Source organism: Notechis scutatus, chromosome 5 (assembly GCF_049901735.1).
Source record: "Notechis scutatus isolate UNSWTSFEM ecotype Mainland chromosome 5, rNotScu1.2, whole genome shotgun sequence".
Taxonomy (NCBI): Eukaryota; Metazoa; Chordata; class Lepidosauria; order Squamata; family Elapidae; genus Notechis; species Notechis scutatus.
This window is the reverse complement of record NC_142013.1, coordinates 115,837,732-115,858,015: the sequence shown is the minus strand read 5'-3', so window position 1 is coordinate 115,858,015 and position 20,284 is coordinate 115,837,732. Positions and strand designations below refer to the sequence as shown.

Sequence of the window (20,284 nt, the reverse complement as noted above, 5' to 3'; positions counted from 1 at the left end):
GCCCAGCCCAGCCCTTTCTGCCCTGGCTGTGGAGCTGATAACATCCAGCCTTTGGTAGCTGCTCAAGATAGCAGACAAGGCCGCCTCGCCTCCCCTGAACCTCCCACTCGTGATCTAAAATTTGGCCTGGAGAAACGAGTAGCCAAAAACGGCCCACAGTTGAGCCTGACTTCCGTTGGGCTTGTCCATGTCCAGCAGGTTCTCCACCCTGGCCTGGGGGGGGGGGGATCTAGTGCGGAGTGACTCCCGAGTTGAAAGCTCCTTCGTGGGACAAGGCACCAGAGGGAGGGAGGGAGGCTTCCCTGGAGGCCCCCCAGGTATAAAAGCAGCAGCAGCAGGAGCAGCACTCGGTGGTCGGCAGGAGGTCTTCGTGCCTTCATCATCCCAAAAGAATTTGGCAGGCAGGCAGGCCCTGGTGGGAGTGGGCAGGTCCACAGCCCCTCGGACTGTCCACCAGCAGACACTGACACACACACACACACACCCGTTTTCCCTCCCTTCCCCATTTCCCTCCCCTTCGGCTTGGCCCTGGGGTGGCAGAAACGGGGACCGGAGCGTGGGATGGGCGCCGCTGAGGAAGTCGTGGCAGGGGCTGGGGGAGGCTGAGGGGGCTGGGGGCCTCAGAGGGCCCGGGCGCCAGGGCCACGCACCAGAGGGAGGCGGAGGCGGAGAGGAGGGCCCAGGGGCCGCGGGGGTGGCTGCTCCGGGCAGTGTTGTTGCTCGGCTGCATCTCTCCGGAGGGGGGGCTCTCTGGCCCCGCCAGGCTCATCCCGGCCGCCGCCGCCGCCGCTCCCACCGCCGCTCCTCCCGCCGCAGCGGCCGCCACGCGCAGGGCTGTCCCGGAGGAGCTGTAACGGGGGGCGGGCTTGGACCGGCGGGAGGTGCCCCGAGCGCTGCCCCGGGCTGAGCCCCGGGCCCCACCCCGGCCCCCTTTGCAGACGACGCCCTCCGTGACGAGGGCCAGCAGGAAGAGGAGAGTCCAGCAGACGGCGGGGCTGCACGTCACCCTCATGGCCTCCGGGAAGCGGGCCCGACCTGCAGAGGAGGGGAGAGAAAGGGGGTCTTCAGCCCCTGGGAGGGGGAAGCGGCTCCGCTGGCTTCGTGCAAAGCCGGGCCGCTGTTGCCTGGCGACTCGCCGCTCTTGGTCTGCCTCCAGGAATGAGCTCGACAGGAGCGATCCGGCTTTCTCCTCAGGCCCGGAGAGAGTCGGAAGGGGCCTCGGGGGCCGCCTAGCCCCCCGACCCGCTGCTCCATCCCGGGCCAATGGCATCTGTCCAGCCTCTCCTTGAAAGCCTCCCGCGGTGGAGCCCCCACCGCTTCTCCAGGCAATTTCTCTTCCCCTGGCTTATTGCCCCCCCCCCCCCGCCCGTTAGGCTGGCTCTCTCCCTCTCCTTGTCCAGTTCCCACGCGTGGCTCCTCGCCTGGCTTGAGGGCCTTTGGGGACCAGGTGGGCCCCCTCTTCTTTCTGGCAGCCCCTCGGAAGGTCCTTCTCTTCACTGGCCAGGCCCAGGCCCAGCCTCCAGCGCCCCAATCCCCCGCGTGGCTCTTCTCTTTCCCCCTCCCTGGTGACCAGAAGCGGGTGCAGAATCCCCCCGAAGCCCAACGCCAGCCCTCCCCACGACCTGGATGCGCCCTTGGACTGCCGGGAGCTCTGCCTGTCTGCTGAGGTCTTAACACGGGATGGGGTCCGTCCCCCATGCAAGCTAAATAGGGTAGCTTGTTTCCTTGGGGCTTGGCATGAGGGTGACCCCCAGTGCAAAGCCCGGGTTAACCCAGCCGATCTAGCAGGCACAGGCGCTCAACCTCTGGGCGTCGAAAAGAAGCCTCCCCAAGGGAAATCCCACCGCAGATTCTGATTTATCCTAGGGATCGCCCTCTGCCCCCCAGGAGAAGGAGGGCTGGGGGCCCTCGGGGTTCCCCCCATCGCTTTCCCCGAAGCACCTGCGGCTCCAAAATCAGCCCCACCGGTTGCCCCCTCCCCTCTTCCTCCCAATAGGGCTCCGCTCCCCGGCGCGCGGCTGCGGAGGAGATGGAGCCGCAAGCCCGGCACCGGCCCTTGGCTCCTCGGCCCCTCAGCCACGCGGGGCTGGGGGAGGGAGGGCGCTGCCCGACGGTTACCTCGCTCGCTCCGGGCTTTGCCTGCCGCTGCTCCGCGCCGCGCTCGCCCGCCGGGGCTCCAGAAGCGCCGCCCGTCAGCAGAAGCCGCAGCCGCCCCGCCAGCCCCGCGCTCGGCCCTCCTGCGCGGCCCCGGCTCTTCGTCACGGCGCGCCGCCCCCGCCCCGCGCGCCCCCCCCCGCCCGCCCGGAGAGTGGGGGCAAGGACGCCTCCCCGGCAGGCAGCGCTGCCCTCCCCTCCGCCCCTGCAAGGACGGGCTCTCCCGAGAGGCGGCCTTGGGGCTCCGCTGGGCACCGGAGAGGTGGGAAGCCCCTGGTGTGTGTGTGGGGGGAGTCCAGGAAACCCTGAGAAATGAAGAGAGCCCCCTGCGTGGAAAGGCTGCCGGGCGGGGAGGAGGGCATGGGGAGGCGGGGGGGGCTTAGGGGAAAGTGGGGACCCTCCAGTCTTTCAATTGTGAGTCAGTTGTCAGCATTTTAAACTGTGTATTTAGTGTATTGATGGGTTGGCTGTTCCGGAAGGGTGCCAGCAGCCCAGCATTAAAAAGCCCCCCCACCCCAGGGGGCAAAGGAAAGCACCCCTTTGCCTTGAGTGCTCCCCACATTCCCAGCCAGCCTCCCTCCTGGGCCAGATGGGAGGAGAGGCTGTGGATCATCCAGGGGGAGGGAGCTGCAAAGGGGGAGCAGTGACTGCCCCCTTCCAGAGCGCCCCCCCCCATTCTCTGAGGGAGGGAGCTGGCCCCCTTCGTTCAGGGGACCCTGCAGAGGACAGGAAACAAGGTCCGGATGGAGGCAGATCTTTGTATCATTGTAGCCAGCATCCTGATTGTGTGAAGGCGGGAGGGGGTCCCCCAAAGGGCCTCTCAAAGGGGATCATCTCAGCATCTTGATCCGCATCCAGCCGTTGCAGGCAGCCAGGGCATCAGTGGGAGCCCTCCAGGGAAGGCAGGCAGGCAGGCAGGCGAAACACCTGGACTTGCATCAGCTGCAGCCTTCGGGTGCTCAGGGGCAGCCCCACAAGAAGCTTCGAAGGAAAAGACCCACATTTCCTTTCCCCCTTTGTTCCTCCCAACCCCCTTTTCACCCCTGGAAACCTGCCTGCCTCACCCCAGACCTGCTCCTTGCGCTTTTCAGCTGTTGCTTCGGTCCCAATTTCTTTATGACTGACACATTGGCATTAAGACATCCACCAAAACAAATTGCTGTGTTTAAGAACGGCACCGTGTCTGAGTGTTTGGCAATGAGACTGTCTCCCAGGGTGACCCCTTCGACATGAGCCTGCTAGCAGAGTGTGGCAGCAGCCCCAAACGCTCATGCAATCCTTGCTTGCACAAACAGGTGAAGTGTTGATAACGCTTGGTCAGGCCTTCGTACGGCCACACTTGGAATGCTGCATCCAGTCACATCACAGAAAAGAGGTGGAGGCTCTGGAAAGAGTGCAGAGAAGGGCAGCCAAGAGGATTGGGGGGCTGGAGGCTAAAACATACAAAGGAAGACCGGTTGCAGGAACTGGGCCTGGCTGGTCTAGGGAAGAGAAGGACCAGGGGAGGCAGGAGAGCAGCCTTCCAATATCTCAGGGAGTCAAGCTATTCTCCAAAGAGCCCCCGAGGGCAGGACAAGAAGCCACGGACAGAAACTCATCAAGGAGAGAAGCAACCCAGGAATAAGGAGAAATTTCCTGTGAGAACCATTAGGACGAGGCGCTTCCGGGCCTTTCCCCCAGGAGAGGCACAAGGGGAGGCCGCCGCTGGGAGAAAGGCCAGGGGACCCGGCGCTGCCCGCCTCTGCCCGGGGAAGCAGCTGGGCCACCGGCGCAAAGGGCGGACTGGAGAGCTTGACTGGACGCCCAAGGCCGCCAGGTGGCGCCCTTCCAGCACGAAGGGCGGGCAGCGGGACTCGCCGTCTGCGTTACGTGTGAACCGCGTTACAAGCCACCGGAAAAGCCGAGTTTGCGTGGCGGAGGGGGGAAAAAAGCTCGGGCTCTTTTTCGCCTTCAGTCCTTTCGGAGGGAAGCCGCGTCCCCAAGAGCGTCCGGGGCTTCTCGCCCTGCCCGGGGTCTCCGCGGGGCCCTTTGCCCGGGCAGAGGCGCCGCTTGTTCGCCGGCCCTGCGGGGACGGGCGGCCGCAACGCTTCAGCCTCGGGGCAGAACCCCCCGCCCCCCGCGGAGGCTCCGGGCGGGCAGGGAGAAGGGCCGGCGGGCCGCGGCAGAGTCCCCGGGAGAGAACGGAACGGAACCGAGCTGGAAGGGACCTTGGAGGTCCTCTAGTCCAGCCCCCGCTCAAGCAGGAGAGGCAGCCGCCGGGGGCGGGCTTCCCAAAGGGACCCCCAAAGGCCATCTGCGCGGGGGGGCTCTCTTGGGCCCCGGTCTCCTCCGCCCCTTCCTGCTCTGCGCCCGGAGGAGCCTCTGCCGGGGAGGCGGGCGCGGCGCCGGGCGAGCCCCGGAAGAGGAGGAGCGGCGGCGGCGGCGGCGGTCCCGGGCGGGCATGGAGCGGCTGCCGGCGGGCGCGGCGGTGGCGCTGCGGGGCGGCTGTCCGGGCTCCCCACCTGCGGGCCCTGGGAGATGCGGGAGCGGCTGGGCGCCGGCGGCTTCGGCAACGTCTCCCTCTACCAGCACCGGGTGGGTGGCGGGGGGGCGCTGGGGGGGCTCTCCGGGGAGGGGGTCCCGGGCCCGCCCTAACGCCGCGCCCTCCTCCCCGTCCTCTCCCCCGCAGGAGTCCGGCGCCCGGCTGGCGGTGAAGGCCTGCCGGCTGGAGCTGAGCGCCCGGCACCAGGAGCGCTGGCGCCACGAGCTGCAGATCCTGCGCAGGTGGGCCGCGGGGGAGGCGGGGACGGGGGTTCCCCCAAGGAGGGAGCCTCGTCCTGGTTGCTTTGCACCTGGATTGTTTTCACAGGTCGGGGGGCACACCTGCGCACCTTCCTCCTCCCCCCACATGGGGAGGGGTGGGTGGGCCGAGAGGGGAGGGGGACACTGGCCCAAAGCCCCCAGCCAGCCTTTCGGGCTAAGGCAGGACTAGGACTGGCGCTTTGACCACCAGGCCAGGCTGCCCTCCAGAGCGGCGTTTCCCCCGGGTGTGTGTGTGTGTGTGTGTGTGTGGGTGGAAAGTTTTCCTGCCCCAAAGGCGACTCTCCTTCCCTCAGCTTGAACCACCCGAACGTGGTGAAGGCCCAGGACCTGCCCGTAGACCTGGACTTCCTGGTGAACGACGTGCCCCTGCTGGCCATGGAGTATTGCTCCAGGGGGGACCTCCGGAAGGTAGGAGGGGCCGGGCCCTTGGGACCCTCGCCTGCCACTCCCGGGCTCCCTGGAGGAAGCCACAAAGTCTCCCCCTCTTTGTTGGCCCAGATCCGTTCTCCAGCACAGAGCTTGCTAGTAACTTGTGTTTTGTCCATTGAGACACACACACACACACACACACACACACACACACTGGTTGTTAAATAGAAGAGTCTCGTTAATCTTCCTGTTATTGTGAACTGTTTTAGCTGCTGAACGCACCTGAGAATTGCTGCGGTCTTAAGGAAAGCCAGGTCCTTTCGGTGCTGAGTGACGTTGGTACGTCAGCTGTTCTTTGCCAGGATAAAGAGGTTGAAAAGTGCTTTGTTTCCAGCCTTCTCCTTGTGCCCCGAAGTCCATCCGAAAAGCCCGCCAGCCCTGGGGACCTATCAACAGCGGGTCTGCATTGACGGAGACCCCAGAAGGGCCTGGAGACAGAGGCCGGGGCATCTTCTGGATTTACTGCTGTTGTCGAAAGGAGGAAGGCCAAAGCAGAAAGAGGTTTTCTAAATGTGTGCCTTCCCCCCGATTTCCATAGGGTCTGGCATCCAGTATTTACATGAAAACAGAATCATCCATAGAGACCTTAAACCAGAAAATATTGTCCTCCAGGATGAAGCCGGGAAGGTCAGTGAAACGCTCGGTGGCAACAATTATTTTCGAAGGCTGCGGTCGGTTTTTCCATCAACCCTTCCAAGAAATGGGCCCCAGAAGGGGGCTCCCTGCCCCCACCCCCCACCTGCCGGGCAGACCTTGCAAGGAGGAGGAGAGGGAGTTGTGCCATCATGACACTAGTCCTCTTGAGGAATCCCTCCCTCATCTTCCTCACCCGCCCTTTTGAAGCACAAGATGCCCTGGACTTTGGGCCAATCACCAGGAGGCCCTGAGTTCTAGTCCCGCCTCGGGCACAAAAGGGGGCTGGGGGACTTTGGGCAACCTCCGCTCCCTCTCTCAGCCCATCCCGCCTCACAAGGGTGGTGTTGTGGGGGAAACGGGAACCTATGGATACCCCCAGGGGGTGGCTGGGAGAGCTGGTTCTGCAGCGTCGAAAGAGCCGTTTCAGCCGTCCTGCTCCTCTTCCCCCCCCCCGTCAAAGCGGGGGCTCTCCCGGCCCCTCCCCCATTTCAGAGGCTCAGCTGGGGGGGAAATGGAGGAAACCCCCCCTCCCTCAGTTCCAAAAAGGGTGCAACCGTGAAGAGGTTTAGGTGGAACCAGGACCTGCCATGTGATTTCCTGGCCAGGTCATCTACAAGATCATCGACCTGGGATACGCCAAGGACCTGGACCAAGGGAGCCTGTGCACGTCCTTCGTGGGGACCCTGCAGTACTTGGTGAGCCTTGGACCCCGGTGGCCGCCCATGGGGTTCTGTTCCTGGCTGCGGGGGGGGGACCCCGAAGGCCGACTTCCACCCCAACCTCTGCTGCTTCCTCCCAGGCCCCCGAACTCTTTGAGAACAGCCCCTACAGCAAGACGGTGGACTTCTGGAGCCTGGGGACAGTCGTCTTCGAGTGCATCACGGGGTTCAGGCCGTTCCTGCACAACCAGCAGCCCTTCGCCTGGTGGGTCTCCCTGCCTCCGGGGACGCTGGGGGGCTTTGGCTTTCGCCAAAGAGCCGCTTTGGCCTCCCTGCCTAGATGGGGGCCTCAGGCGGCCCCCCACCTCTTTCAAGGCCCTGGGGGAGGGGAGAGCCAGCCGGGAAAGAGTCCGTCAGCTGCAGACCCGGGAAGGGCTGAGCTCTGCTCCTTGGAGGGGAATCCCTCTGAGTTCACCCCGGGGCTCCAGGCCCCTAGAGGCACGGAGGGATGGAGACACCGAGGAGACGCTGTGGATGTTGTTGCTGCCTTCAAGTCCATCTTGACCGCTGGTAACTCTGTGGACCGGTCCCTGCAATTCGGCACAAGGGACTTGCACTCAGATGATTCGAATTTTATTTCTGGTTTCTGGAACATTCCCTCCCCGTTCAGTTGTGTGTGTCGCTTGCCGACCTGACGTAGCTTCCCCCCCGTTCCTCTTCCCTGCCGTGAATGGAATGAAGGAGAACCCTGGTCACCTCTGGACTCCTCCTTCCACCCGCTTCTTCCTCCTGGTTGGGAGCAGATGCCCCCGCGAGGCGTATCAGCCGACCCAGGATTAAATGGACGCCTGTCCTGAAGTGCACACCTGAAGTTGGCGGGGAGGGTTAAACTGTAGGTCGAGGGACCCTGACCCCTTCCTGTCCCGGTTCCAACCCAGTTTTTCTCTCTCTCTCTTCTCTCTTCTTTATAAAATATATTTTTAAATTGTATATGGGAATCAGCCGATTGACTTGTTACTTTCTAGTCCTTGATCTCCATCCTTCTTGCTCTTTTCCCCGCAGGCATGAGAAAATCAAAAGGAAAGACCCCAAGTGCATTTTTGCATGGGAAGAGATGACAGGGGAAGTCAAGTTTAGTGCTTATTTGCCAACTCCAAACAGCTTGTGCAGGTAACATTCATTCTATCCTTTCTCCCTAATTGGTAGAATGCTTTTCTGCACTAAACCTTCCTTCCTTCCTTCCTTCCTTCCTTCCTTCCTTCCTTCCTTCCTTCCTTCCTTCCTTCCTTCCTTCCTTCCTTCCTTCCTTCCTTCCTCATGTGAACAGAGGGAAGCACCCTCCCTCACCTGGGGGGAAGAACCAAGTCCTCCTGTCCTTTGAATCCGCACCGGGGGCTGGTGGGGGGGGTATTCCGATTTCCAAGGGGGGGGGCTCCTTCCAGAAGGTCGAGCAGCAGGGAAAAGGACTTTGCAGGGCCCAGCAGGTGGTTCCATCAAAGCGACCTGGGGGATGGGGTGCATCCATCCTGCCAGATCAAATTCCCACAACAGAGGCTACGAGAGGCTGGTGGCCCCTCGGGTAGCCAGGCCCCAGAGTGGGGCAGCACGATGGTGGGCTCACGTTTCCCTTCCGTCTTGTGGCTCAGCACAATTGTGGAGAGCGTGGAGCCCTGGCTTCAGATGATGCTGACCTGGGACCCCCAGCAAAGGGGAGGCGGAGTGGACCCGAACACGAACAGCTACAGGTGTTTTCAAGTCATGGAACAACTGTTGAGTCTGAAGGTCAGTGGGTGGACCGCACGTTTCCATTAAAAAGATGAACTAGGAGTGCAGTCGCTTCATAAGTGTTCGTTTGCTTCTTTGATTGAATCTCAAAATATTCAGAGCTGCTGGTAACATCAAGACAAAATATTCGCTCTTTCTCAGAGAGAGGAAAGAAATAAAAACCCTTTTCCCAGTACACTTTTGTTTTGGAAATAACAGTAACGTGATTAGAAATTTGGGCAAGAAACTAGCTGTTGCAAAAAAAAACCCACCCTCACTGCTTTGATCATGCTGTACTCCCCCCCTCCCTTTTTTATTTTTTTATTTTGAGCACCTTAAACCTGTCTCTCCTAAATTCACGGGGGACTGGTGGAAAAAAATCTTCAGAAGGGAACTTTTTCAAAGTACTTTGCTGTTTCTTTGCGGGTTTTCTTTCAGATTGTCCACATCTTAAATATGACGTCTGCCAAGATCCTGTCGTATTCTCTGCTCCCAGAGGAAAGCCTTCACTCCCTGCAAGTTCGAATTGAATCCGACACCGGAATCAGCTTGGGAAACCAGGAGCTGCTCCTGGAGATGGGAAGCTGTCTGGACCCCCGGAAACCAGCCTCCCAGTGTGTCATCGATGGCGTAGTAAGAGTCCTCCTCGAATTCTGGCCTCAAATAGGTCTCTTATTGGCACATCTTTGATTTGATTGTTCATAGCAGTCAGGCAGAATATAAGAATTTGTGTCACAAATTTCCATAAATTCCGATTTATGGAAATGGAAATTGCTGTCACCTGTGTTGTTTTCTGCAAGGCTTTTGATAAACAGCTCTGGTAAGACACATCCTTTTCTTCAATTCCGTTTTTGCAAGACAAAAAAGGCTGCAATGTTTAATACTTTAGAAGCACCAGCATAATACGAAGGAGTAAACTTTACACTGTGTGAAAGTTGAGTCAAGACACTGGACCTATTTTCTTACTGGTTTGAGGCATTTCTCAATTACATCTTCAGGACTCACATCCTGTTGTGAAATAATAAGCAGTCAGAACTTCTACTGAAGGAAGCCAAAACACTCAAGGACCAACGGCAGGTAGAAATCCAGAGAGTTGATAGTTGGAAAAAAATGAGAGGAAAAATGGAAGTTGGCCATAGACCAGAGCGGTGAAGGATAATTTGGTGCCCTGGCAGATTCGGGAGCTTCCCAGCAGGGGTGGGATGCAAATATTTTTACTCCCAGTTCTGTGGGCGTGGCTAAGTGGGCGTGGCCATGGGGCTGGGTGGGCGAGGCTTCTTTCCCGCACCTCCCTCGCTCCATTTTTTGGCCTCCTGGGCAAAGCACTAAGACCGCGAGGGGAATCCCTGCACAGCTGATTGTCAGAACAGCTGATCGTTGGGAAGCGGGGAAAATACCGGTTAGGCTGAACTGGTGGCTGTTTTTTACTATCAGTTCGTCTGAACCGGGCCGGACCGGTAGAATGCCTCCCCTGCTTCCCAGAGCTGTTAAGGCAGCCGGACTCCCCGCCCCGCTGCCTTCAGGGGAAAGCTGTGTGGCACAATTGCCCCGGCTCCCTCCCGGCATTTCCCCAAAGATGCTTTTGTTCGTTTGTTTGACTAACCCCCTGTGGTTTCCCTTATTGATTCTCTCCTCAAGAAAGGCCGAAGGGCTGGGGGAACCGGCAGCTCAGCTCAGCGGTCTGTGTTGGGAGGGACTGGCTGGGCTTGCCATCCAAGCTAAGCTGTTCAGAAAAGCAGATACGGCATTATTTTTGTGGCCTAAGAGAGAACAGACTGGACCTCGCAGAGATCCTTGTCAGCTCAAACTTCCTTCGTTTTGGCAGAATAAGTTCGTGTTTGCAGAGGCAGAAGGCATCTTAGCACCACTTAGTGCAAGAAATGGAAAGGCTTGTTAATCGTTTTATATAATTTGCCTAGATCAGAACTAGTTTCTTCCAGCTCCTTTTTTTAAGACTTGTAAAATAAATTGCTACAGAATTTTTCACCCCGTGACTGTGTGTATATCATATATGTATGAGTTGATTCATTTATTCTTGCATGTTATTACTGGATTATTGGTACTTTCTGAAGGTTTGCAAGGAAATATTTTGACTTAATAATTTCTCCTCTTTACCAGAAAGGCTGGGATAGCTACATGGTATATTTATTTGATAAAAGCAAAACTACCTATGAAGGCCCTTTCGCTTCGAGGACACTTTCTGACTCTGTAAATTATATTGGTAAGTTTGTCTCAGTTTAGTAATAATTATTAGTTATTCTAAGATTCGGCTACAACATATTTAGGAAAAATATTTTGCAATCACCTTTGAGGCCTTATTAAAATATCAAAGTATAAAAAATACTAGCATTAGATCAGTCAGAAGAATGTTCAAGCTTCTGCTCCTGCCCCATTCATCGTTTCCTTAGAATTTCTAAACAATTGTGCAAATTGTAAATATTGAATTCAAAGTTGCAGAATTGTGTCATGTTTGAGACTCATTAATAAGCAGGGATTGTGTCAGCTTTGGTTCCGTCACGAACGTTCTTCAGTGTTTCCCCTCCCTCCCTCCTGTCCCTTTTTATGACTTCCAGTTCTTAATAGACTAATAAGGAGGGCCATTTTTTCCCCCTCTCAGTAAAGGACAGCAAAATTCAGCTGCCCGTTTTCCAGCTCCGGAAGATCTGGGCAGAAGCTGTGCACTACGTCATCGGCCTGAAGGACGACTACAGCCGCCTCTTCCAGGGCCAGAGGGCAGCCATGTAAGTCCCAGGGCCCCCCGAGGAAGAAGCGCAGTGGTGGGAAGAGCTTGGACGACGCAGGGCTGTGGGGTCCAATTAGCAGCCCTTCCGCTCCTTCCTGTGGCCCCCAGTGGTAGGTAGGGGCGTCCATTGGGGAATCCCAGGTAGCAGACTTCTGTGCCGCTTCCCAGTGCTTTCCAGCCCTCTCTAAGCGCTTTCCAGAGTCAGCCTCTTGCCCTCCAACAATCTGGGTCCTCGTTTTATCCACCTTGGAAGGACGGAAGGCTGAGTTAACTTGAGCCGGTCAGGATCAAACTGCTGGCTGTGGGCAGAGTTAGCCTGCAATTCTGCGCCACCAGGACTCTCTATCCAGGTATGTGTGGATGTGTAGTTATGACAGAGATTAATGCAAACTTCTCTTTGTCCCAATCTCTAGGCTGAGTCTTCTGAGGTACAACACCAATTTAACCAACAGGAAAAACAACATGATCTCAGCATCGCAGCAACTGAAAGCCAAGCTGAATTTCTTCCAGCAAAGTATCCACCTGGACTTGGAACGATACAGCGACCAAATGACCTATGGAATCTGTAAGCCTTTGGGCCAGCGATGGCCCCAACACCTGGATCAACTTTTGGGGGTGCCGCCCGCTCAAGCTCACTCCTCTCTCACACCCCCAGCTTCTCTCTTGCGTGTTATCGGGATCAGTCAGAATGTTAGACCTGAAACGCTGTTATCCACCAGTTCCTCCTCTTAACATCTGTATCCTACCTATCCGTTTCCTCAGTCCGGACCCCCAGTCCCTGGTTTTCTACCTCTTTCTTGTCTGAAATGTACATAATACGTTAAATTTTCAAAATTCATCAGTATAGCTAAATTCTTCTGAAGCATTTTGTTTCAAAAGAAGCGTTGCTCGTTTTCAGAGAATGTGGTATCTTTAAATTAACTCCAGTGTATTTCTTTAAGCCTCAGAGAAAATGCTAAAAGCTTGGAAAGACATGGAAGAAAAAGCCTCGCTCTGCGAAAAGGTATATGGGTCGAACCCAAAGTGTGTTCTTTTACACCTATTACTTTTATTGTTCTTGTCCCCGTCGTCCTCATTAATTCTGAGATAGCACCTTATCTGTATATAGAAAAAATAGGAAATTAATGGACATTAAATAATTAAAAATAAAGAGAGGAAAGTCATGGAAAACTTTCCGTTATCCAAAGAGGAATGCATGGCTTTTAACTCACGTTTATTGTTACTGTTTGTCAAACATAGATTTTTAATTCTGAGACAGCCTCTCACGTGTAGGGAAAGAAAAGGGAGCTAATAGAAATTAAGCACCCCTGCCTTGTTCTGCGCTTCATTACCGCTGATAGCGAGATGATCCTCAAATAAAGCTGTCTAATTCAGAGTGTGCTCAGCCATTGCCGTTCCGGATGGAGAGGAAAATTCTCATTGTCTCTCTGTGAACATGGTATTCAGAAGCACATTCCCCGTAACTCAGGCCTAACATCCTTGAGTCCCTGAGGAAAATGTTCTGTTTTTCCAAGGTTTCTTAAATTGAGAACATTCAAATCTTTTCCATTTTTACTGTTTATTATTCAAAATATGGGCCATCTGGCGCTACCGTCTACTTGGTGTGGATATTTCTCTACCTTAGCAATAATTAAGATCCGTGGACTTCAACTCCCAGAATTCTCCGGGCAGGCATTCTGGGAGTTGAAGTCCATCCCTCTCAAAGTGGCCAGGGTTGGGAAAGGTAGCTCCAGGGCATCTCCAGCAAATAACCCTCCAGCTTCAATAGAAACTCTGGAGGGAAGGAGATGCCCTGCAGCAAATCCTTTTATTCTGTCCGACGAGAAGAGACTTCCAGTTAGGTGATTATTCGGTGCAGAAAAAAAAAGAGGTTATCTTCAGTCTATCAGAGAGAGGGAATTTCATTTCTCCTTTGCAGGTGGCGGATATCGGCTCCCTGGATGAGCAGATCATGGCGCTGCACACCGAAATTGTGGAGCTGCAGAGAAGCCTCCATGTGCGACGTCAAAACGATGTAATGGAAAATCTGTAAGAAACCAAACTTTTCTGATTGCGCCACTGACTTAGCAGGAGGAGGCCTTGTGATTGTTACTTATGCTCTACGGAGCATCCTTAATCGCACCCTGGCTAATAAATGTTGCATGGGCCCCAAAATGTTATAAGTAAATGTACCGACCAAGAGGCAGCTGGAGACGGAAAACGTTGATCTCTTCATTTGGCCACTCGGCATCTCCTCTGACCAGAGTCACCCGCAAACTCTGCCCCCATAATCCCCTGCCTCTCGTGCGGGGAGGTATGGGGCAGTTCCATGTTGCCGGTCTTCTCCGCTTGACTCTTGGGAGCGAGAGGCCGAGACCCGGGGGCAGAGAGGCTGGGGGTCATCTGATGGACGGCCGAGAGACGGGGGGAATGGCCCTCAGGGCCATGGACCCCAATTGGAAAGCTGGAAGGCAGAGCTCCCTTCTTCATCAACTTGTGACCAGTTGCTTGGCGGTTGTTGGAGATGACCACAGACCTCCCTGGTGGGTGGGGGAGGGGGGAGAAAGACCTATGACCGGATTCCAAGTTCCAACAGCCGCCCACCCACTTCGAGCCCTTGGCGATTCTGCCATTTGCAGTGTTTCATGTCCTAAGTGTGTTTCATGAACAGTTTTGCCAAAACTGGCATTTATTTCTGAGTTTCAGCAAAATTGGCCCACGTAGTGGTCATTTAATCACCACCGCAAAATAGGTCATAAAAATCAGGTCATTTTCCTCGGTGACCCGATTTACAACTGTCACGAGATATGACCGAGATGGGCATGCTCCATTGTAATTCAAGGACTATTTCTGTTAAAAAAAGGATCCAGTATTTGTAGTTTTAACACAATCCTTGAATTAAAGGTGGAACTGTGTGCCCGCATATTCCTTTTTTGGGTGAGTTGCAACGTTCAAAGCCCACCCTGGTGCCATTAAGGGACCCACCGAGTTGGTCTGAGGGGAAACCCGCCAGAAGTTTGGCTGAGTTGAGCGTACTAAACGCTTACAGACAAAACATCGTCCAGCCTTAAGAGGTGCTTCTCCTAATTGCACTATTGTTCCTGAGCAGAACTATAAAGATCTTCCCTTGAAGATCTACCAGATCAAATATTCCACCGTTTTATTGAGAGTAAACCCTTCTAAGCTCCCACTCTCACTGGCAGAGGCTGGTCCCCGTTTGTGGCCTCTGCGTTTCAACGCCTCATGAGCCCCTGGCCTTTGTGGGACCCTCACCCCAAAGGGGAAGGGAGAGGGGATCGTGCTCACAGCTGCCCCGTCTCTCTCCACAGGGAACAGAGAGCCATTGAACTCTACAAGCAATTGAAATCGAGGCCTCCAGGTACGCTGTTCCCCCAGGGAAGCTGCAACAGGCCCCGCAGAGAGAGCGGCCATAATTTTGCCAAGGAGCCTGAATAGGTGGGCTCAGCAGGGAACACGAAAGATTTGCTATACCTCGTCAAAACAATTTTTTTGTGGGCTGAATCTTCTGCCTCTTTTTCATGTGGCCTCTTTCTTTAGTGGTTTCTAAGGCTTGCATGGTCATTTCTAGCTGTTCCTACGGTGGTGATACTGACTCGTATCTAGTCAGACACCTCATCGTTCCCTTAAATGTGGAGCCTTTTCACTCTCGGGAGCCCTTTGGGTTGAGGAAATATGTAAAAGGTACAATATGGGAAGTCTTGTTCGCTGACAACAAAATTTTACAGTCCTGTTTACCAGGATTTCTGATGTATCCAAACAGTTAAAATATTCTCGTTATTAATGCTAATTTAAAGTATGCGGCCTTTCTGAACATGGTCTTTTGAGGTAAAATCTGATTACTAAATGCCTTTTGTATGTGGAGGAAGTTCCATATTTGGAGAGATCTCTCTTTCAGACCATGTGTACAGTGACAGCACGGAGATGGTGAGGATCATTGTCCAGACCGTCCAGAGTCAAGACTGGGTCCTTAAGGAGCTCTTCAGGCACCTCAGGTAATTAGGCAGGCACACCTGGTGCCCGCCCCAGCTCTCCTTTCCCAGTCCTGCTCAGGGCCCAGGTAGCGGGACGACCACAGTCCCAGGAACATCACGTGGACTTTGGTGCTTGCTCTCTCTCTATCACATCTCTTGCCTTTGCTCTTCATTAAAAAAATACTAAAAATATGGATACAAACTTTTCCAGTGTATTTCTAGTTGATCAAAGCTTGTTCATAGTTTTGAAATACGCTTCCTTAAATTGACCTGCCGTTTCTTGCCAAAGGAAGAAACCTCTCTGGAAAAGTCTGACTCTGAAACCCCGCAGTGGGCAGTCCAGGGCCCAGAATTGTCTCCAGAGAACGCAGGGCGTGCAGGGTGGCAAGGCAACCGTAGCTGGTCCTCTCGGAGAAACTGGCTAGAAAACATTTTATCCTTGGCATATTTTCCATTTGATTGCCAAAACAGAGAATTCATTTTAAAAAAAGCATTGCTGGAAATGATAAGACTGAATTTATTACAGTATGCAGTATCATTCAATTTATAGTGTGTTAACTGTCTTTGTTACTAATTTTAGCTTAATTTTAATAATGAATTTAGGTTCTTAATGTGGTTTATTTCTTTATTACGAGTTAATGGTATTTTAGAAAGCTATCGCTTACTTATTTTAATTCCTGATTTACTTAGCTGAATTGTTTTGTCTCTCATTCTTTTTTTCATGTGTTCTTTTGTATTTATTCATCATGTATTTCCTTTAAAATGTTCAGTAAAGGTAAAAAAGCCAGCAAGCAGTGAAATGGGCTGCGCTAGTCGTGAAGCTGCAAAAAAACTTTTTTTAAACACCTGCTTAATTTCTCTTCAAGAGACTGGCAATAAAGGTTCCTGTTTCTGGGAGGGAAACTGAGTCTGAGAAAGTCTTTTATTACTGAAAAGACGGCTAAGCACTGAGCCAAAACATTTGTGTGAAAACAAGGGGGAAAGAAGGGAGTTGAAGGGAGATCAGCTAGAGAAATTGCTGTGTCCGTTCCCTGGCTGTTACGGTGGAGGTCACTCCCTCCCTAAAGATATTCCTGAATTTGCCCTCCGTTTGCTCTGGATCCCCTGGGCCGCTGCCAAGGGAAAGGGTGTGGCTGCCAAGGGCCTCCTGACTAACTCCTTTCTCTTTGACCCGCAGCAAACTGCTGGGCTGCAAACAGAAGATCATCGACTTGCTCCCCAGCATCGATGTGGCTCTGAACAGCATCAAGGAGGCTGACAATTCAGTCATGCAAATGCAGGGGAAAAGGCAGAGGGAAATCTGGCACTTGCTGAAAATCGCTTGCGTAAGGATGTGGCTCAGCCAGGCCACCCTGACGAACAGCCAGTATAACCCACCAAGTTTACGTTATAAAGAAGCGTTGGGTCAGGTTTCCAAGGGATGAAATCCATTTAAAAAGAAAAGAGCAAAGTCCATCTACAAAAACAAATTTCTTTTATTTAGGAAAGTATCAAATTGGCAAAGTCTGTTGTAATTACAGATCTGACACAACCCGGAATTACACCACATAATATTGGAAATTAGAAACAGCCCCCCAAAGTCACATTCCCCAATAGAAGTAAATCAAGGTTGCCTGATGTCATCAATCTCCACCTCCAGGTCTCAGCAGGGTCAATTTCTGTTCCCACGGGGAGGAAAAATAACCTGGCCCTCTCTGTCTCCACTCCTCCCCCTTAGGAGTGTGGCAAACCCGAACCCCTTCCCCCCGCCATGACCAGCACAGAGAAAGGAAAAGGAATATATAATAAGGCTAAATTAAATGGCTGCGCATTTGTCAATTTGGGGCTTTGTTGCTTATTTGCCTTACTAGTTTGCCGACGTTGCTGACATGTAAGTGGAATTTGGGTTCAAATACTAGCCCAGACTTGTGTCTGGTGGTTAATCAGAGAGACCCTCCCACGGTCTTCTCTCTCAGAAATATCAGGCCCATTTTCTCCCCAGAATTCAGGGGTTCATTGTAAAAATTATCCGGAAAAGCTGGGAACAGATTAGAGCGTGGCTGAGCCCCTCTTAAGACCCCATTTTATATCCCTTGATCAGGCAGGGCAAAAACCTTTGAGCACAAAGCCACCCATCTGAAAAATCGGGTGTCGCTGACTGATGATATTCAGGTGTCAAACGGCCCCACCCTGGTCACTGGTCACCTCAACACCGCCTGCTAAGGACCAACCGAGAGTGGGTTTGCGCTGTCCTGGCCCCCCTCATCTCTTCCCCGCAGCTGTTTTGAGGCTTGAGAGCCTCGCCTCGGCCACGGTTTCGGCCGTGTTCGTAAGGCAGAGCTGACCCAGCCATCTTTCATCCCGGTCAGTTCATTCAGCCTTTCGATGCCAGCAGTCCCAACAGCCGAGTGTGGAGCTTACACAGTTTTTCCTTCTCGGGTGTCCAGGAGAAGGAAATGGCGCCCCAGTGACCCTCCTGACCGAGGGTGGGTGGGTGGGTGGGTGGGGAAGGTTACTCTGGATGCTGCTGTCCAGAGTTGGATGAATGCCAGACAGCTCCAGGTCACTTGCATTTATTCTCAGTTTTCCTGCTGCCACTACAAACCCTGTTCCTCATGGCCTGTTCGCAGCACCGTCCAATCAGAGTCACTGAGGATAAATGCAGGGCGCAGCTACTCCGCTAAAGGCCCACATGTCTCTTCCAACGCCTCCTGTTCTTCCTTTTCCTTGTAGACTCAAAGTTCCACTCGTTCGGCCAGCTCCAGCGTGGATGGGCCCGTCCCGTCCTCTGTGCCCGCCTTGCTCTCCCAAACCACACAGGCCAGTGTGCTGCAGCCGTTGCCTTTCGTGGAAGCCTCTAGAAATGCGTAAGAGAAGTGCCTCCCTTCCTTTTCCTTCCTTCCTTCCTTCCCTTCCTTCCTTCCTTCCTTCCTTCCTTCCTTCCTTCCTTCCTTCCTTCCTTCCTTCCTTCCTTCCTTCCTTCCCTTCCTTCCTCTCTCCCTCCCTCCCTCCCTCCTTTCCTCCCTCCCTTCCTTCCTTCCCTCCCTCCCTTCCTCCCTCCCTCCCTCCCTCCCTCCCTCCCTTCCCTCCCTCCCTCCCTTCCTTCCTTCCTTCCTTCCCTCCCTCCCTCCCTCCCTCCCTCCCTCCCTCCCTCCTTTCCTCCCTCCCTCCCTTCCTTCCTTTCCTCCCTCCCTCCCTTCCTTCCTTCCCTCCCTCCCTGAAATCCCGCCTCAAAGCTATCAGTTGACCCTCCTGCCAGGAAATGCAGCACTTCATTAACTGAACGATTTAGCAAAGAAGGCAACATGCAAATAGAATATCTCTCATTTTTATCAATGCCAAAGAGCCACGTGCTCCGAATGCACAACTAGTAGAATATTTATATGACATGAAATTGAAACTTAAAGGAGAAAAGAAAATGTTTGAAAATAGGTCACCATTTAAGACCATGATTGTGGTTGTAAGTTGGGGCCTAATTGTAATTCATATCTCAAAATATCTTTTCATCCTCCAAACAGAAAATACCTGGAATTATGACTGCTTAAGAGAAGAAACTCCTGATTTTGATGCGTGCATTTAAATAGTTTCCTTTCTTGTTAGGAGTAGCTGGAATAGAGAGCAGCCATCTTTGTTCTTTTCTTGACAGGTTGAATTTTGCACATTTATTAGAAGAAAATCTAAGCTATCTTGACAGTTTTAGCGCTGTGATACACGAAGCGAGACACGACCAAAATAGCAGCATGATGGTGAGTTGAAGGCTCCCTTTGATACTCGTAATAAATAATTCATTTATTAAGAAGAAAAGACAGCCTGGAAAGTGGGTTATTCACTAATTCAGCAAAAGAAACTCGTCTACTTTAAGAAGAAAATGGAAAATATCCAAGCAAAAACTTTGCATAAGCATTTGGCTAAGGAAGACACTTGATGCTTCCTTCCACTTGATCTTATGTGCAGAATCTTCCATGAGTTTCCTCAAAGGAATTTTGCAGGACTCTGAAAGAATTTTGCAGCTCAGTGGGATGCAGGGAACGGGGTGATCAGTCCCATCCTGTCAGTAAAAGGGAATTTTGAAAAGGGAATTTCCCAATCTCCGGTCCTTTTATAAGGCCAGCAGAGGGAAAAACACAATTCTCTTTATTTGGCCTGTCCTCTTAGGTGCAAGCAAGAGAACGGTAGAACAGTAAAGAAAACACAGAGATTGTTCCTCAACGATGAGTTTGAATTTTAGTCCATTTTATATCAATTACTGCATAACAGCCCAGAGACCCCTTAAGATTATTGCCCTGTTTTCTTTTGCAGAGTCTCGACTGGAGTTGGCTGGATTAGCACATCCGAACTTGCACATCCGTGTTTGCAAAAAGGGGCCTTTTAACTTAAAATACCTCTTTTCTTTTAATTAAAGAAGGACCCAGATAGAAGAACTTGCATCTTTATCCAGTTCTGGAGGTTTGGGGGAAATGGCCCTGCTTCTCCCTCCAAAGCATCTGCCAGGGTAGAACGTCTTCCGTCACAGGATCCGTACTGCACTGTAATTAAATCCCACCCCCCAAAAAGATCACGTTGTGCCCAAGACAGACAGCGTGAAAGGTGTAAAGTAAATTATCTGTTATATAGTGTATTAATAGAAGAGAATATATGTAGCTCAGGGTTGAACTGTTTTCTTAACAGACGTTTCGTTACCCAATTAGGCAATATCATCAATGATGCACTTATGATGTTACCTAGTTGGGCAAACCCCACGTTCTTCTAGTACTGATGGCGTTGCCTAGTTTGGTAATGAAATGTCTGCAAGCAAACCACCAAACTCAGAAGAGCCTCGTGACTCCATATAGTTTATTATACGCCTTGTGAATTGTTCTCTTTTCTATGATCCTTGAGGAAATTATAGTATATTTCTAATGAACAACATTGGGAGTATTTTTGTAATATATTAAGCATTTATTTGTTTTTTTGTTTTCACTATGAAAATATCTGACACTTGCCCTCCACCTAAAAACAATCGCTTACAATTGTCACAAATAAAATAATCTCAACAAGAAACCAGCTTGAGTCTTTTATGTTTTTAGAAAATTAGAATAATGCATTAAAAGGCATAATTTCAGACCATCTGTGAAGCTAAATCGTTCTCTTACTATTGAGAGGAATTT

The 20,284-nt window shown here is 52.8% G+C and overlaps 1 protein-coding gene across 2 annotated transcripts; it reads left to right on the top strand.

The window, feature by feature from the left end:
* The first annotated feature begins 4,537 nt into the window (after positions 1–4,537).
* Positions 4,538–20,177, top strand: CHUK (component of inhibitor of nuclear factor kappa B kinase complex). 2 transcript variants are annotated; one of them, XM_087967623.1, is made up of 21 exons: positions 4,538–4,728; positions 4,823–4,917; positions 5,250–5,364; positions 5,595–5,664; positions 5,924–6,012; positions 6,627–6,716; positions 6,821–6,945; positions 7,743–7,850; positions 8,327–8,462; positions 8,883–9,077; positions 10,563–10,665; positions 11,062–11,185; positions 11,601–11,752; positions 12,129–12,190; positions 13,106–13,215; positions 14,496–14,545; positions 15,083–15,179; positions 16,336–16,483; positions 17,871–18,004; positions 18,784–18,883; positions 19,437–20,177. In XM_087967623.1, exons 1-21 carry the CDS (start codon positions 4,672–4,674, stop codon positions 19,461–19,463), a joined length of 2,187 nt encoding a protein of 728 aa, XP_087823749.1. In that variant the 5' UTR covers positions 4,538–4,671; the 3' UTR covers positions 19,464–20,177. The 2 variants fall into 2 exon arrangements, with proteins under 2 accessions (XP_087823749.1, XP_087823750.1); XM_087967624.1 differs by lacking the exons at positions 16,336–16,483; positions 17,871–18,004; positions 18,784–18,883; positions 19,437–20,177 and having other exon boundaries at positions 4,558–4,728; positions 14,496–14,622.
* Positions 20,178–20,284: the final 107 nt, after the last annotated feature.

Bases quoted from the DNA above. Each gene is read 5' to 3' on its own strand.
- CHUK (XM_087967623.1), top strand. From the start codon at position 4,672: ATGCGGGAGCGGCTGGGCGCCGGCGGCTTCGGCAACGTCTCCCTCTAC. The intron at 5,365-5,594 runs GTAGGAGGGGCC...GAACTGTTTTAG, and splicing joins CCAGGGGGGACCTCCGGAAG to CTGCTGAACGCACCTGAGAA. The intron at 16,484-17,870 runs GTAAGGATGTGG...TTTTCCTTGTAG, and splicing joins ACTTGCTGAAAATCGCTTGC to ACTCAAAGTTCCACTCGTTC.